Source organism: Melospiza georgiana, chromosome 10 (genome assembly GCF_028018845.1).
Source record: "Melospiza georgiana isolate bMelGeo1 chromosome 10, bMelGeo1.pri, whole genome shotgun sequence".
Lineage (NCBI taxonomy): Eukaryota > Metazoa > Chordata > Aves > Passeriformes > Passerellidae > Melospiza > Melospiza georgiana.
In genome coordinates this window covers 21185199-21202634 of record NC_080439.1, presented here as the reverse complement: position 1 = coordinate 21202634, position 17436 = coordinate 21185199, and the positions used below count along the sequence as shown (strand labels likewise).

The window sequence follows — 17436 nt, the reverse complement described above, 5'->3', positions numbered from 1 at the left end:
TTTTATTTGTTTTTTTATATACCATTACAGAAACATCTGAGTAACATTCTCAGGACAGGCAGCTCTGGGGCCCAAGGGATGAGCACAGGCAGCCAGCTCTGGGGTCTGCCATGCTGTGCTCCTGAGCTGCTGCTGCTCTTGGTGCATGATGTCCTTGCTCCTTGCCCTCAGGGAGGTGACCCAGCACTCCTGGTGTCAGGGTGTCACCTTCTTGTAGGTGATGTGTAAGTGCTGAGTCATGGGCTGCGTAGTGGTTGCCATTGAGACAGTTTGTTCGAGTTTCCCATCGGAATTGAGCCTGAATTTTCTGGTAATCTAAACCAGGGGGGAGGAAAAGAAATAAGGAAATCAAGCAATGAGTGTCCACAAGGTGAATGCCTTACCTGGCCTTTCTTCCCTTTGCCATCCACCTGCCTGCTGAAGGATATCCTCGCTACAGCAGGCAAATGAACAAGGAGGTTTGTCTCCTAAAGAAAGCAGCCTTCTCCACAACACCAGCTCCAAGCCCATTACCCATGGAACAAGGCATGTTCACAGAATTAACTGAGTTGGAAAAGACCTTTGAGACCACCAAGTCCAGCCCATGACCTAATTCCATCTTATTAACTAAACCATGGCACTGAGTGACACATCCAGGCTCTTCTTAAACACCTCCAGGGACAGTGACTGCACCATTTCACCTCTCTGGCAGCCCCTTCCAATGCTCAATCACCCTTTCTGTGAACAGCTTATTCCTAATGTGCAGCCTAACCTTCCCCTGGTGCAGCTCAAGCCTGTGTCCTCTTGTCCTGTCAGTGGTTGCCTGGGAGAGGAGAACAACCCCACCTGGCTATAACCTCCTTTCAGGGAGTTGCAGAGGATGATGAGGTCTCCCCTCAGCCTCCTCTTCTCCTGCATATCCCCCCTGCATCCAATAAAGAATGGAGGTTGTCCTTGCCCCTTCTCATCCACGAGTAGCAACAGAGGGAACCTTGCCATAATTTCATTAAGCTGTGCTTTCACACATTTGTATTAAATCTGCATTGATAACACCTTTAAAGGTGATTCTTCAAGCAACCTAAATCACTCATGACAGCCTGGTGCAGGAAATGAGCCTTCCTCCCTCAGTGAGAGCTCAGCCAAGCCACAGCCACCCTGAATCACTTTTCACCAAGAATGCAACAATATGGTGAAGTTTTCTCAAAATGAGCAACTCCAGCAGCAGCACACATGTCCTTCTCACAAAACTGTGGCCTCTTTGTTTCACAGGTAATTTAAGCTGCTCTTGGTGAAGGAGAAAAGGCTCTGGAGTTGGTTTCCTGACAACTCCTCTCATTCCACACCCAGACACTCACTAGGACCAGTCCCTGGGCCTGAGCTTCCCACAGGTGCCAGATGAGCACAGATCTCCAGCCCTAGAGCTTCCTTCCTTCTTCCAGCCAAGGCCAGCCTTGGAGCCCTCAATTAGGAATATATCTGCTGGCTTTCTGTGCTTTGCCCTCTCCTCCTGCCATTCTATCTGCCCACAGCTCAGGCAGCAACTCAGAGGACAGTCCCTTTAATTGAAATGTTTGCAATCCAGAGCTCTGCCTCCCTGCTGACACCCACAGGATCTAATTTACTTTGCTATGGGAAGGAGGCACTACAGCTGTTCCTGGGAAAGAGGAAACCTGAAAACATGCACCCAAAGGCAGGGGAGATGGGACTTCCCAAAGTTAGGACACTATCTGTGTAAGCAAATCAAATTTTTGTCTACATCTGCACAAACTTGTGCTCTCTGCTAAGGGTAAGTTTTACAGCACACAAAAACCAGGCTGTGAGAGCTTGTCTCTCAGCTGCTGCTCAGCCACCACAGCTTCAGATGTGACAGTGACGCCTCCAGAGGTGACCTCAGGATGCCACACTGACTCCAGCAGTGCCACTGCACTCACAGCTGGCTGTACCCCTCCAGCTGTATCAACAAACCCCCACTACACACCCAAAAAGTCAAACCCCCAAAAGCAGCCAACCAAAGGTGGAGCTGACAGCAAGAGCCAGCCCCACCCTGCAGCCACAGGTGGGAAAAGAGCCCAGAGCAAGGTCTGAATGCTCTGAAAAGTACAGAGCAAGAACTGCAGGTGTTCCTGAAATATCCTCATGAGGCCCAGTACTGACCATACCTGAAATTGCATCCTCATACTGCAATCAACCCAGAAAACCAGCATTAATAACTAATCCCACTGCCATAAAAGAGTATTTAGACAAGACTTTCCTCTTTTCTTCCCTAAGGACCTGCTACTGGCCTTTCTGGAGACAGGATTCTGGGTTAGCTGGTCTCATCCAGCCCGTCAGTTTTTATCATAATGATCCCTCTGGGTCTCATAATGTACAAAATCTGTTCTGAAGGCACTTACAGAAATAAGCCAGGATGCCATGCAGTACTTCCAAGAACCTCTGATGGCATTCTGTAATTAAAGCATGCTAAATAACATATCCTCTCAACCAGACTCCTCCTGGGACAAGCAGTGCTATAGGAATGGCTCACTCTGTGCACACTCACCTGCTCTACATGGGGCTTCTTGGCAAAGGAGATCCTGGCTATGGAGTGAGAAGCTATAGACAGCTCTTGTCCATTCACCTCCCCTTCCTCCACCTCCACCAGACCTAAGGAAAAGCAAGGGCACACATAGTATTAGGCTGCAAAGGTTATTTAAGCATGTCACAATTGTTATTTTGACCTTTCAGTACTTAAGAGGAAGCTTATAAAAGAGGAAGAGGGATTTTTTACGCATTCAGATAAGGACAGGACAAGGAAGAAGTTTTTAATCTGTAAGAGGAGAAATTTAGGTTAGATATTGGGAAGAAATTCTTCCCAGTGAGGGTGGTGAGGCCAGAGAAGCTGTGGCTGCCCCATCCCTGGAAGTGTTCAAAGTCTGGTCAGATAGGGCTTGGAATAACCTGGTCTGGTGGAAGGTGTCCCTGACCATGGCAGGGAGGTGCAATGAGATTTAAGGTTCCTTCCCACCCAAACCATTCCATGCTCTATTAGGCTGCTTAACAGACCAGCCCTCCCTGTGGAGAATGGTTTTATTTGCCCTAATTAATTTTATTTATTGACAACTGCAGATCCACACAACCTCAGACATGGAAAGCTGGACTTATTCATACTGTGTAGCATGAGTGTCACAGCACAACTGGCACTCCTCCCTTCAAATCTGTCATTTTAGATGCAAACTTCAGCATCAACTGGGGTTTAACACTTTCACTCATAATAACTGAGATGTGGTCCTCTCTCATTCAGTCCCCATAAAGCAAGAAGTACCAAGGTGCTGCACCCACACACTGGGAGGCTCTCCTAGTTTGGGAACCACTGTGGGTCCAGCACCAAAGAGCAGTGATTCTGACAGGAAAAATTAATTAAATAAAACTGTGAGAGGTGCAAGAATTTTCTCAAACCCCCACACACTGGGAGGCTCTCTTAGTTTAGGAACCACTGTGTGTTCAGCACCAAAGAGCAGCGATTCCGACAGGGAAAAATTAATTAAATAAAACCATCAGAGGTGCAAGAACTGTCTGAAAAAGTGATGAAATGGCCCAGCAGGGTAAGAACCTCCACTTTTCCCCAGAGTGGGTATGAGGAGTGTACCTGTGTTCTGGGCACTGATGAAGGCCACCTTGTTAGTGTCGGGTTTGAGGCGGATGAAGCCGCACTCCCGGTGCATGGGCTTCCTGGTGTCCGGGTGGAAGGCGTTGAACCTGAGGGCAAACCAGAGCACAAATCTCATGGGTTTTGCACTCAAAAGACATTTTCTGGCCTGTTTTCCTCTTATTTAACCCCATGAGTGCCTGCAGTATTCTTTGAAGTGTAAAAGACTGACAGCAGTTCACAGTTGAGAGATGAAAACCTGGAGAAATACGGTTACTTTACAGAGGCACAGCTATTTCTTAAAGCTGGAGTTAAGCCTTTAAGTTCAAGTCTTTAAGTTCAAGCCTTTAAGTTCAAGCCTTTAAGTTCAAGCCTTTAAGTTCAAGCCTTTAAGTTCAAGCCTTTAAGTTCAAGCCTTTAAGTTCAAGCCTTTAAGTTCAAGCCTTTAAGTTCAAGCCTTTAAGTTCAAGCCTTTAAGTCTTGAAGTTGAAGTCTTTAAGTCAACTTAAACTTAAAGACTTAAGTCCTTAAATTCAAGTTCAAGCTTTGGACTTTCCATGACCCCTGGCTCTTGCTAAGAACTAGCTCAGAAACCTCTCAGATGTTACACAGATGCTGAAGCCACCTGTCTCAAAAACTTCCTTTTCTCAAATAAATATCTGGAATTACTGTATCATCTTTATTTAGTTTTTACACCTGGAAAAGTTGTTTTGTCTGTATATTCCTTGCTGTAGAAAGCAACAGAGCAGACATATTTCTCCCATCACTTCCTTCAAAAAGATAACAAATTCAGCTCAGACTCTTATTTATTCTTCAGGATGCCTTAAGAACTGTAGGTTTGGTCCCCCATAAGATGGGTGATTATACTTTTCAAAGGAAAAACAAACTTAAATCAGGCAGTTTTCAGTGCTTGGAGCATTTAAGGGATACAGGGACTGTCCTGCCTATTTTCCAGGTGCTTCCTAAAGCTCAACAGCTCACAGGTCTGTAACTTCTTGACACAAAGAAAAGGAGGGGCAAAAAGAAAAAGGTGACTCAAATAAGGAACTGTTCCCAAGCTGGGGAGGGAGGTGCAGCCAGAGCAAGACTGTCAGAGCTTTGTTTCTTTTGGAAACTGGACTAAAGCAGTCCCAGGCTGAGCTGGCAGCTCCAGCACACTCCAGGAACACAGGGCATCCCTCACACAGCACTTCCATCTTGTAATTCTTCTTTTCTTGGTTTTCAAAGCAACACACTTTCCAACTCACCCCTGCTGAAGGAACACTGGAGCACTACTGAGCAATAGCCAGTTTGTCACTTCCCTCTCTCTGGATTTCTTTTGATTTTTCTTAGAACAACCACTTGAAGCCAAAGCAAGTAGTTAAGCTACCTGCCTCCTGTTTGACAAGCTCTAATTTTTCTCAGATTTTCACAGTGGTGAAGACTGAGGACTACAGCTTAAAATGGAGACACCTGGTAGCAATGTCACAGCTCCTCCATTTATTCTATGTGGGAATTTCACACAGAATGCCAATTAATCACAAGTTTTTGTCAGATTATGCCCTCTTCTGACTCAGAGATGGGGCAACTGAGAGGTATTTTAAAAACTTTTATTCCATTTTCAGTTTAATGTGAAGGGTGAGACAATGCAGATGTTATAACTCATGCTATCTCAATCAGCAGCTATTTCTTAATTACAATATATTATAAGCATTTCTTGGCCTATCAGCTTTTGCCACACTATGTTGTAAATGCCTTAAAGTTAATCATCTAAAATTACCCTTCATGGGCCACTGTAGTTGGCATTTGTAATGCTAATTAATCACAAGTTTTCAAGGAAAATCAAAGTTAGACCATGCAGTCACACACCACAGCATCATCTCGTTTTGAAAATGAGGTGGAAATTTATGTACTTTGATGAATTAAGGTGAAAATTTCTGTTCTTTGCCACTGGAAAAGAAACCCAACCAACAAATCCACGGCTGCTCCAATCCAGGAGCTGCTGCCAAGCCTGGCAGATCCCCTGACTTACGAGAAGTTGAGCATGGGCTGTCCCACGTGAGAGATGTGCACTTCCTCCAGGTACTGGAAGGGCTTCATTGTAGGGAAGGTGCCATCTCCTGGTGGGTCTGAGAGCCAGGTGCCCAGCATCCAGGACAGGGGTTCCATCACAGGGTTCAGCTGGGGAGTCTCTGTGGAGCAAAAGACAGAAGGAAGAAGGAAAACTCAGGGATCTGTGCTCTGCAGGTTGCTGTGAGCTGCCTCCAGCTGGCTGGAGGTGAACACAGAACACCTCAGAAATGGTTCAACACCACAGGAATGCTTTTGTTCAGAGCAGTGCCAGCTCCAAGGGGGAGTCATGGAAAGTGGGTCTGTTTCCACACAGAGAGCACTCTTACAGGTGGGTCCATTTCTGACTCCTCTCTGTAGCTTGATCTGAAAGAAAATCCCACTCCCAGCCACATGCAGGGAAGAAGATGACTGAAAGCTCAACACAAAGAATAATCATTAAATGATAATGAAGCCTCTAACACTGGGCTAATCTCTCTCAAGCACTGAGCACACACTGTTCCTGTTTGTTTCAGAGGCTCAGGAAATGAGTCCTCATTTCAAGAGAAAATCAGGCTGTGTGCATATTCAAGATCAAAGTTTGGCTATAATATTTTTTTAAGAGGTTAACAATGGCCTGAACTTGTACAAAGAGACAAGGAAGGATCATTCAGAAGCTGTTCTACTAAGGCTCTGGACTAATGCAAACATCTTAAAAATACCTGGGTGCCTGTAAGGCAAAGAGTAAACGAAAGAGAAAGACACTTCCCTTTGTCACTGCAGTTATGAAAAAGCAACCAAGGCCTATTTCACAAAGTTAAAACTTCTTTAACAAATCATTTTACAGAACCACAGAATAAGATGAGCTGGAAGGAACCCACAAGGATCACCAAGTCCAACTACTGGCCCTGCACAGGACCATGCCAAAGAGTCACACCATGTGCCTGGGAGCATTGTCCAAATGCTTCTTGAACTGTATCAGGCTTGGTGTTGTAGAAGAGTTTTGATAAACAGTTTTGCATTTTACTTTCAGAGGCTGTGACCTGAAAAAAATACATCAGAAAAATGGAGACAGACAATTTAAAGCCAGGTGAAGAGCAGAGCAGATCCATTACTAAGGTGTAAGTAGGGAAAGCAAAACATCACCCATGGGATGTTGGGAAAGATGGATTCCCACACAAACAGGCTGCCTGCTACTCTCAGTAGTCTGTTATGCAGAGAAATATGACTGAAGTAAGCTTAAAGCATGGCCTCTTCCCTGCATGGCAGAAATATTTCATCCTGGCAAGGTGGGTGCTGCAGGGGGGTGTTTCCACACCTAGAGATCAAGAATACAAGAACAAGCTGCCTGGCTGATCTAAAGGGCACAGACTAAACTGCAGGCAGAAATCACAACCTAAGAGTAAAGCTGTGGCCAAAATTTGCTTGACCAGTCTGAGCTTCACTGTGCTCTTTATGAAATGTCAGGCTAAAAGATTGAGCAAGGAGGAAGGACAGTCCACACCTGCAATGCCAGAGGAGAAGGAAGAGCAGCTTTCCTGGGTAAAGAGACCACTTGTGGTACCCATTCTCCCACAGACAGCAGGTGTGAAAAGCCAGCCCATGTCAGCAAAGTGCTGCTACTTGCTTTGCTCTATCCTCAAGTATTTTGCAAGGGAAGCAACATGAGGAAACATGAGAGCTCACTAGGAAATCAGTGATAGAGGTCCACAGCATCAGAGCCAGGATCTGTAGAACACCCTGCCAGACTGTGCAGTCCCCAGGACTTGGAAAGGGGTTCCCACAACCTGTGCAGCAGTGTCAGTGTACTGCACAGTATCTCCTTGTACTCACCTTTGCAGTTCCATGAGGGGAACACACAGTTCTGTGGATAAGCAGCATACTGCTCCTCCCTCCAGCTGATGTTTGCCTTTCACTCTCTGCTGCATTTCTTTTCAAGCTCTTTGCAGGCTCATTTCCCATGATGGAAGTGAAAAGCAAAGCTTTGGAAAAGCTGCAGGAGCCTGCAGCCTGGGCTGCTGCTGCCCTCTCCTGGGTCAGCATGCCAGGAGCAGGACAGTTTCTGTCACCACAGTGCTTTCATAGGGCACTTCACTTTCTGCTGCTTGCACTTCAGGAAAAGCATCCAAACAACAGATGAAAAGAATGGCTGTAGCCATTCCCACTCTTTAGACTTGATTATAAACCAAGAGAAGCCAAGGGAAGCCATTTCCACCATCCCACTGCCTTGCTGTGCAGCACCCAGCCTGGCTGGAGGTGCCTGAGCTGGTCTCACCTCCAAAGGGCTGGAATTGCAGCCAGCTGAGAAGTGAAGATGGAACTGTACATCCTGAAGTCTCTGGCACTTGGGCAAACAGCACAGCCAAATGATCATTATTACTTTTCTAAACTACCTAGATGGCAGCAAAGCTAAAGAGCTCTTTAATTCTCATGTGGCTTGGAAAAGTCAAGAGCAGCAGAAGTGAGTAAAGACCAGGGGCTCAGTGAAGTGTGGTGGGTGCAGACATCCTGATCTCATCCCATGCTCTTCTTACCTTCAGTGTTGGGCTCTGACTGGTGCACTAAGAATTTTTTCCTTCCTGGCTGGAAGAGTGGAAAAGCAAGAGGGGAGGCAGACAGGAGAGAGTCTGATTGAATCCACCAGAAAAAAAAAAAAAAAAAAAAAAAGCAAAGCCCACAGCTACTTGAAAAGCAATTTGCTTTTTTTATGTCATGGTTGGGGCAGGTAAATGCAAGACTATTGTAGCAACAAGAAGTTCTATGCTGAGCTGCTTTGTTTCAAATTTCAAGTTTATAGATACAGTCACTGTCAAGACACTGATGAAGGAGCCTGTATATCCCTTTTAAAGGTCTAAACTCCTGGCACATGATTTTTACAAAAACCCCACTAATTTTGACAAAACCCCACTTAATGGCTTAACAGGTAAGTGTATGATAGTATCAAGAATGCAAATGACATCTGAGAATTTGCAGCACTAGAGACCCTGGTCACCCTTCTGCACACTTAAAGCTTCACATTCAGAGGGGGTGCTCTTAAATGCAGATTCTCTTGCATTCACAAGCACAGCTCCTCTTTTGCCTTCTCACAGGGAAGCTCTCTCTGCATCCTCTTTCTTTACAAAAACATTCCTGGAGTCACCTTCTGCACTTCCTGGAAGCCATTAGGGACCCAGCATCTCCAAGACCCCATTCCTCTACAACCTGGTGAGGTGGAAGGTGTCCCTGCCCATGGCAGGGGGCTGGAACAAGATGAGCTTTAAGGTCCCTTCATCCCAAACCATCCTGTGGTTCTAGAAGATCTCACACAACACTCATGAAACAAAACCACACACCCATCAGCAACCTGATCACCTTGATCTCTTTCCTTCAGGAAGTCACTCAGGCCACAACCCAGGCCCTGAGCACACAGGTCAGTTCTATTTCAACACCTGTCCCTGCTCCACCCCTCCAAACTCAGACTGTTCCTACATCTTTTCCATTCCCAGAAAGTTTCCAAGCCAAATTCCACCCTGCACTGGAACTGGCTGTCCAGGCTTTGCACCAGGAGATGCTGAGTTCTCCCTGCTTCTGAGTGGGATCCCTGGCACAGAAAGCTAAGCTGGCACAAATTCTACACAGCTTTATCAGTGAGGGCCAGCTGGTTGCTAACAAGGCAGCTAACCCATTTCCTTGAGCTGGGGAACACTTCCTACAGAAAACTTGAGGGAATAAATTATACAAACAACAACAACAACAATAAAAAACTCACCAAAAATCCCCCCAAAAAAATCCCTGAGTCTTCTAAGTGAGGGGTCTGCAGCGTGAACCTGGCAGTTCCCTGAAATTCTTCCTTCAGCACAGCTGCTAACTGGGTTTAAAAGAAAGCATTAAACACCTTTGCCTTGTCCTTGTCCCTGTTTGTGAGGTGACCATCCTCATCCTTGAGCAGGGCAATGTTATTTCTAAACTGCTTTTTGCCATTTATATATTTGAAAAAAAAATTATTTTTCTCTGCAGTTTTGGCAGCTTTGACTCCAATTGAGCTTTGCCTGTATGAATTTTCATACAGTGGGGAGCAACACCTCTGTGTCCTTCCCACATTACCTGACCTTGCTTCCACTGGGCATTTCCACCATTCCATCTTATTTCCAAGAGAAATCCCTGGCCAGCCAAGCCTTCTGCCTCACCTGCTTGCCTTCTGACATTTAGGAATTGCTGTTCCTGTGCCCTTAGGAGATGATGTTTAAAAGTGACCAGCACTGACCCCAGCAGAAACATTTCCCAGGGCACCTTACTCATTAATTCCCTGAGCAGCCTGAGGTTTCATGGCCAGAGTTGAGGTTTTTCAGGCACTTCTCTTCCTGTCACCAGAGATTTGGTGATGGCTCTGTGGTCTCAAAGTTCACTTTGCTCATGAGATCCTCTCTGATGACAAGCAGGAGATGAAGATCATCTTCCAAGTCAGCTCCCTGAGGACCTGCTCCATAAAGTTGTCATGCAGGTGTTTTAGGAGCCTCCTGGCCCAGGCTGTACCAGCTGTGGGATGCTCCCACTTAATTCCTGGCAGGTTGAAGTCCCCTGGGGCAGCTGACTTGGAATCATCCCCTAATTCCTCAAGGAATAATTTGTCAGTGTCATCATCCTGGCTGGGAGGTCCAGAGCAGACTCCCACAGTGAAATTGCATTATTTGTTTGCCCTTTGATTCTTATCCAAAGGTTCTCAACTGTGCCATTGCCAATTGTGAGCTCCTGACACTCCAACCCTTCTGTCACACACAGTGCCACCCCTCTGTCCCTCCTGAGGAGCCTGGAACTGTCCCTCAGGGCACTCCAGTCACAGGGAAAACTCCCACCAGGTTTCACTGATGCCAGATCTCTGAGACTGGGCCAAAGCTCCTCACTGGTCCCTCCTGCTGGGTGCATTAATGCAGAGACATTTCTGGTGTGGTGCACTGTGACCAGCACCTGGTGATGCAGATTCAGGGATCCTATTAGTGCTGCTTCCCTCAAGTTTAGGGACTCCAGCCCATTGCTCTTCCCTGTTGACCCTGGGTTTGTCCCTTTCCCCTTTCCAAGCTAGTTTAAGGCCCTATCAACAAGCTCTCCCAGCTCCTGTGCTAGAACTTTCTCCCCCAAGAAAGATGCATCCCACCAGGTGTGTCAGCAGATCAGCTGTTGAACAGATCATCCCATCTCTGCTCCAAAAGCTGGAAATGGCATTATATTCACACTCAGTAATTAATTTCCTAGCCAAGTTCCAAGGTGGTAATGCTCCGCTGCCTGCAGTCATTGCCAGAGTTCTGCTTTACATAACACAGAGAAAATATTTAAATATTTTTTAAAATTCTACTCTATCATGAGAAACCAAACACCCTACCTGAGCTCAGCCTGACTTTCTCTCGAGTTTTCCTTAGTTTGCTGTTTCATTGCTTCCTAGCTGCAAGCTGGGTTTTTGTTGTGAGTCATTGCCAACTCACTGCAAAATTAAATGCTTAATGCACAAACTCTATAGACTATTAGGCAAAAAAAAAAAACAAACAACAAAAAACTGGAAAGAACAAGACCATCCCACTGAAAAAAACCCAACCAACAGCAGTGCAAAAAGTCGTTTGCTCCCTTCCAACTGCCTTTCTCTCCAAGGGGGAGGTCAAAGAGCCACCACCCTCAACCAAGTCCCAAAGCTGCTGTGCCTGCACCACGCTGAGCACAAAACAGTTCACCTCCCACCCAAGTGAAATCTCTCAAGATACCTCCTGCCATGGATTCAGCCCTGTGCACACATATTTCTACTCCTTACCTCACTCTCAGTTTACCTTATGGCTCTCTTGTTCTTTGCAATGCTCGCCCTACAGACCAGTTTTCTACCCCAGCCATTCCCACCCCAGACAGGGCACAAAAACTACCACAAACTGTCTCAGAATAAAAGCAGTTTTCTTCCAAAATCTAGCTCCAAGTTAACATGCAACTGCCAGGCTAGCAGTGCCTGCCCTGGTGGAGGCAATTTTCCTGACAGAACATCCCTGTGACCCCTCAGACACATTTCAGTTTCAAGCTGAGCTGGACACCAGCCCCTTGCTGGTCCAGTCCTTGTCAGCCAGGTGAAAGCACAGCACCTCCAACCATGCTCAATCCCACTCAGATGAAAGCACAGCACCTCCAACCATGCTCAATCCACATCCAGGTGAAGCACAGCACCTCCAACCATGCACAATCCACACCCAGGTGAAAGCACAGCACCTCCAACCATGCACAATTCCATTTCTCACTGCCAGTCAGGAATGGGATTTTGCTTTTCCTTTTCTGCAGCATGAATGAAATCTGTTGCCACCACTTGAGGCCCCACAGGCCAGGTCTCAGGACTCTGCCTCAGCACAAAACCATGCATTAAGTGCTCTGTTATTCTGCTTGCCCAAAGTTTGCCAACTATGCCTCATTTGCATGTAAAACTGTAAATGACCCCATTTCTACACTGGCTTTGCACAGGTACTCAAAGACAAATCCAAGCCAGATTTCCCACAGATTCCTAGTAAAGTTCTAACCGTTTTTCACATGAACTCATTTTGCAAACTCTCCTGCCTTTAATATGACCTTCATGAAAACAGACATGCAGCATGGAAGAGGCTCCTCATACCCCCAAACAGCTGAATTCCAAGTTTTACCTCTCTGATGAACTCAGAAACTCAAATGCCATGGAATCCTACCTGTGTCTGCTCCACGCCCAGCCATGTTTGCAGATATTTTGCTATTTGCTGTACCTGCAGCCCCCCCCTGCCCCAGAAAGCTCTCTGTGCAGGGTGCCAAGATGGCCAAGAGGGAAGTGAGCTCATGTTTGGGTAAAACACTGATCCTGCTGCCTGCTGGGAGATGTAGTTTTGCAACCAGACCAAACTGGGGCACGGCAGGAGGAGGTGGTGCTGTGGAAGGAGCTGCTGGGATCTCCTGTCTGAGTGAGCACAGCAGAGCTGTGAAACCTTCATGCAGAAGAAGGTGGTCAGACAGTGCTGTCAGGACACCCAGGACTTCTCCAGGACACATCTCTGGTGGTTTGCTGGCTCTCCCTCATTTCTCCCAGTGCATCCTGTGATCCTCCAGAAGCCACATCTCACCCTGTCCTGCCTGGCACACTGTGCCTAACCACACTCATCCACCAGCAGCATTCCTCAGCCTCCATGGACCTCATAAAGCAGAAGGAAATATTTTCCTACCAAACAAACACCTAAATTCAAAATTTAGATGGAAAAGGCCACCATTTCAGCTGTGCTGTAGACAGCCTGGGGCTTCTCCTAAACCAGGGTGAGACAGGTTGGGAAACAGCCCTCAAGCACATGGTGACAGCTGGAGCTGGAGCCACTTGGGCACCCTGAGTCACCCAGCCCCAAGTGTGGCTGGCAGGCAGTGCTGGGCAGCAACCCTGCACAAACCTGCTCTTCCCAGCCTGCTGCAGCTTGGAGACAGCCAGCAGAAATTTATTGGGCTCATTAGAGGAAAAATATGTGAGAACTAGCACTGAAATGAAGTCCTGCTGAGTGGGTGTGGGCCTAAAGTTGGTGTTTTGTGCTCAGGATTTGGTGGGAGCAGCTGAGGGTGAGGGATGCAGACAGGTAACAACCTGCATGGTCAGCCCAGGCTGGTACTTACACACAAGGAACTGCCTTCAGCAGAAAAAAATATGCAGGCTCAGGTTCACAGCTAAAACCATCACCTCAACCACACATCAGATGAGCTGGGACAACTGAGACAGGGCTGCTAACAAAGACTATTATTAACCTAATGTGTTACCTGATGTATTTTTATGAATATGAAAAGCCTTTCTGAACTCAGCTTTGTGTTACAGTAAAACTTGGTGTCTGGGCATGAACCAGACTCATCTGGCTGCACTTCATCAGTTATTTTCACTGCCATGAACTGGTACTACAAGCACACAGAAAAAGAGTCCAAAACAGAAAAACACCAAGATGAAGCTAAAAAAGTTTTTAAAAAGCCAGTTAGTCACCAACCAACCCATTAGAAAAGTTCCCATCCTGCCAAGCTAAAACTGCCAAAATGGTTGATTTTCACACACTGATCTCTATTTTGTTGATAAAAGATGGGAGAATGGGTAATGAATTGGTCAGTTCATTAGGAAAACTTACATTTTCCCTTATAAAATAGAGTATGTAACTCATATATTAAAAATATCTTTACAAGAACATAAAATTTTCACTTCTTAAAGACGTATCTATGAAAACACTCATCTTGGGAAAAAGGAGAAAAATCATAGTACTTACAAGAATAAAAAAAAAAATCTCTAAAGATACTCTTTCTGCAATTAGTATCTCAGTATTGAAGGTATTCCAACAAAGGCAGACACCTTTTAAAATAAATGTATAAATAAATATATGTATATATATGAATGACAACTATGGAACCCTAAAATTGTATTTAGTTATTTTCTTTAGTTTGACACCTAAACAATATAAAAACACAGACCAGAAGGTACAAACAAGACTATGCTGATTTCCCAGGGCAAAACTTTTCCCCTCTCCACCCAAATAAAAGTGTGAGTTTTCCCATATTGTGAAAAATTAGATACATATGGGAAAAGTAGTGCTGGGTGTCAACCTTCATGAATTTTAGAGTCTACTTTCCTCTCCTAGTGAGGAAGTTGGCCATGCTACAACATGCTGCCCATGCCAGCATCACTTTTCTGACTTCCCAACATCCCCAGAAGAAGCCATGGAGTGTTTCTCCTAAAGGAAAGGTGAGAATCAGCCAGCAGGAGACACCCAACCCTCCACAGGTGACAACTTCTCCAAGCAAGCCCCACATCACAAATCCTTCCCAAGGCAACCCAAAGTTTTCTCATCAGCCACACACACACCACCATTAGATGGTCCCAAACTCCTGCCCTGAAATGCACCTTGCAATCAGTCACTGTGTACACATTGTACATTAAAAGACACTTTTTTTGTTGAAGAAGAAGAAGGGCCTCATTTGACTTCTAGGTAACAAACTTTTTACATGACCTGACCCCTCACTGAGTTCCCTTATTTATTATTTTTGTAATTGAGAGAGAAGTATCTTCCATCACTCCCTGCTTTATTATGTTTCCTGACTTCTTCTGCCTTACAAGGGAGGAAAGGATCAGACATTTGCTCACAAATTGTGACCTCAATGTGCCTCATGACATTGTCATATTCGATACCTCCCACTTCACTTGCATTTCCTGTATCCTCAGTACTGAGTGCAGTATATGAAATCCAATACCAAAAGTATTTCTTATGCCACTGAGGACAAGAACAGATTTCCCAGATACCTGCTGCTAGGACAGCACCAGAAAAAAATCACAGGCATGGCCAAAGGAAGAAGGAAAATCCTAGTAGGAGCCACTGTATCACAAATAAGTTAAAATAATTCAGAAAGAAAAGAAAATAAATTCATGAACAGAGTTGCCTGTAACACCACAATCTAAATTCTGATTCCACATCTTGGAAAGGTTAGGGGTGTAAGAATTAACTTGTGGGCCCACTGAGTGAATTTTTTAATCTGTATCCATTGGTGTTAGCGAAGCTGCTACTCCTCCTTCCCAGAGCGTCACACCTTCTCCCCATCACACCTTTCACAGCCCCCAACTCAAGAAAGCAGGGAATTCCACCTGAGTGTGCAGCACCCCTGGCAATACTGACCACAGTCCTGGGATATCAGGCTGTTCAAGTAAGGGAAAGTGTTGCGCTTCATCTCATTGAGCTTCTCCTTGAGCTTCCTGACTTGGCTGTCAGAGCGGCTGATCCTCTGCCTCAGCAGCTTCAGCTCGCCGTTCTTCTTCTCCACCTGCTCGCGCAGGCAGCACACCTGGCTCTTGCTCTGCCGCGAGGAGAAGCAGTACGAGTGCAGGGAGTCGATGAGCTTGCAGGCGCCCGAGGCCGACATGATCACCTCGTTGATGGACATGGGGTTGGCGTCCGTGTCCCCCTTGCGCCCCAGCACGGCCTCGGCGGCGGGACGGGGGGTCAGGTCGGCCGGGGACGCCGACAGACCCTGCGAGGGTTTCTGGGGGGTGGCCGTGAGGGATGATGTTGGGGACGCTTCAGTGACGGCCTTGTCGTGCCCCAAGGGTTGGCTGCTGCAGCTGGGCTCCACGTCTCTCTTTGGCCTTTTCCTTTCTAGCTGCTCCTTGGGGAGAGACGGCCTCTCCCTGGCGTGCTTGGAGGAAAAGCTGTACGAGTGCAGGGAGCCGATGAACTTGCAGGCACCGGAGGCCGGAGGGGTGAAATCGTCCACGGACACGCCGCTCCTGTCTGCCACCCAGCTCCCTGCCCAGCTGCCCCTGGCACAGTCCTTGCCAGGAGACCTCTCGGGCTTCACCTGCACCCCGGCCTTGGTGCCCAAATGATCCCCTAACGTCCTTCTCCGAGGGCCCTCCAGCTGGCTGTGGAGGGCCTGCTCCTCCTTGGGCACGGATCCTATTTCCTCTTTCAGAGTGGCCTCCTCCATCTCTTTCGTCCCTTGCATCACCATGAAGTCCTGGCCAGAAGATGGAGACCTGTGTGCTACCTCACCGCCTCCCTCCTGCGGGGCCTCCCCATCCTTCACCAGCACCTGCCTGGCTATTTTCCTTCTGCTCCTGACATAATCCAGCTTGCCGTGCTTCTTCTCCACCAGCTGGAAGATGGTGGGGACAGCAGTGGGCTTCAGCAAGCGGTGATGGTCTTCCAGCCGCTTGAAGAAACTGTCTTTGGTGAAGTGCTCGCTGCAGAGAAAGGAATACTTGGTGGGAGTCCAGTTGTCTCTCTGAACAGCTTTCAGCCACTGAATCAAGCGCTTCGAATCCTTCAGAGGGAATCTGAAAGGGGAACAGAGAAAACCCGCTAAAAAACAAGCTACGTTTCGGGAATCAGAAGGGTTGGTACTTTACGAATTGCAGAACCATGGAATCATAGAACTGTTGAGGTAGGAGAAGACCTTTGAGGTGACCAAGTCCAAGGTGACGGCTTGGTTTAGGAGATTTTGGGGAAAGTTGTGTTTTGGGAAGTTACGCTCATTTACAAATGAAATTACACTCATTTAAGAATTATTTCACTTTGGTCTGAAACATTTCATATTCATTCGCTGCGTCAACAGCTCCACTTCACAACAAGCGTAGGACATAAAGGTGTTGTTTCCATTTCCATCAGCAATCGATCCATTACTCCGCTCACCAGCCCCAGGAGGAACAAACAGCCTGTCCCCAAGGAATGGGGATGTGCCCACCACCAAAGCACCCAGCTCAGCCAGCACGCTGCCCAGCGTAACCCGGCTGCTGCTCACACCGAGTGTGCTTAATAACATTTAATTAGCTGTAGAAATGCCTGCAGTACACGAAAGCCCCTGAGCAGGAGAGCCGGGCTCCGTTTCCAATGGGACTCCCGAGACAGGGACTTTTCCCGGGGACTCACGGCCGGCAGCATCCCCAGCGAGGGCTGAGGCGGCGGGGCACGGACCGGGGAAGGGTCGGGGTGACAGGCCGGGAGGGCCCGGCCCCATGGCGAGGGGCGCTCCCGCTGCCCGCCCGGGGCTGCACGATCCGGGAGCCCCGAGCCGCTCTCCCCTGAGGGAAACAAAGAGCGGTCGCTGCCGTGGGGGCCCGGGGAAGGGAGCGGGATTGGGACCGGGGAGCGGGCGGCCCAGCCGCGGCACTTGCGGCGGGCCGCCCTTACCTGTGGAAGGAGACGGCGCCGTGGCGCGCCTTGCCCTGCCGGTTAGAGCAGTTGGCGGCGGCGCAGCAGATCACCATCTCCGACCGCCGCCGCCGCCCTCGGCCGGCCGGGCCCGCCCCGGCCCCCGCCCCGGCCCCCGCCCCGGCCCCG

At 47.6% G+C, this 17436-nt stretch overlaps 1 protein-coding gene across 2 annotated transcripts; it reads right to left on the bottom strand.

Moving 5' to 3' along the window:
• THAP4 (THAP domain containing 4) lies at positions 1-17401 on the bottom strand. Of its 2 annotated transcripts, XM_058031307.1 has the most exons (6): positions 17287-17401; positions 15277-16433; positions 5616-5775; positions 3605-3714; positions 2519-2622; positions 1-315 (listed from the first exon to the last, which is right to left on the bottom strand). In XM_058031307.1, the coding sequence occupies exons 1-6, from the start codon at positions 17361-17363 to the stop codon at positions 196-198; spliced, it is 1728 nt and encodes a 575-aa protein (XP_057887290.1). In that variant the 5' UTR covers positions 17364-17401; the 3' UTR covers positions 1-195. The 2 variants fall into 2 exon arrangements, with proteins under 2 accessions (XP_057887290.1, XP_057887291.1); XM_058031308.1 differs by lacking the exons at positions 15277-16433; positions 17287-17401 and adding an exon at positions 12313-12441.
• Between the last annotated feature and the right edge of the window lie 35 nt (positions 17402-17436).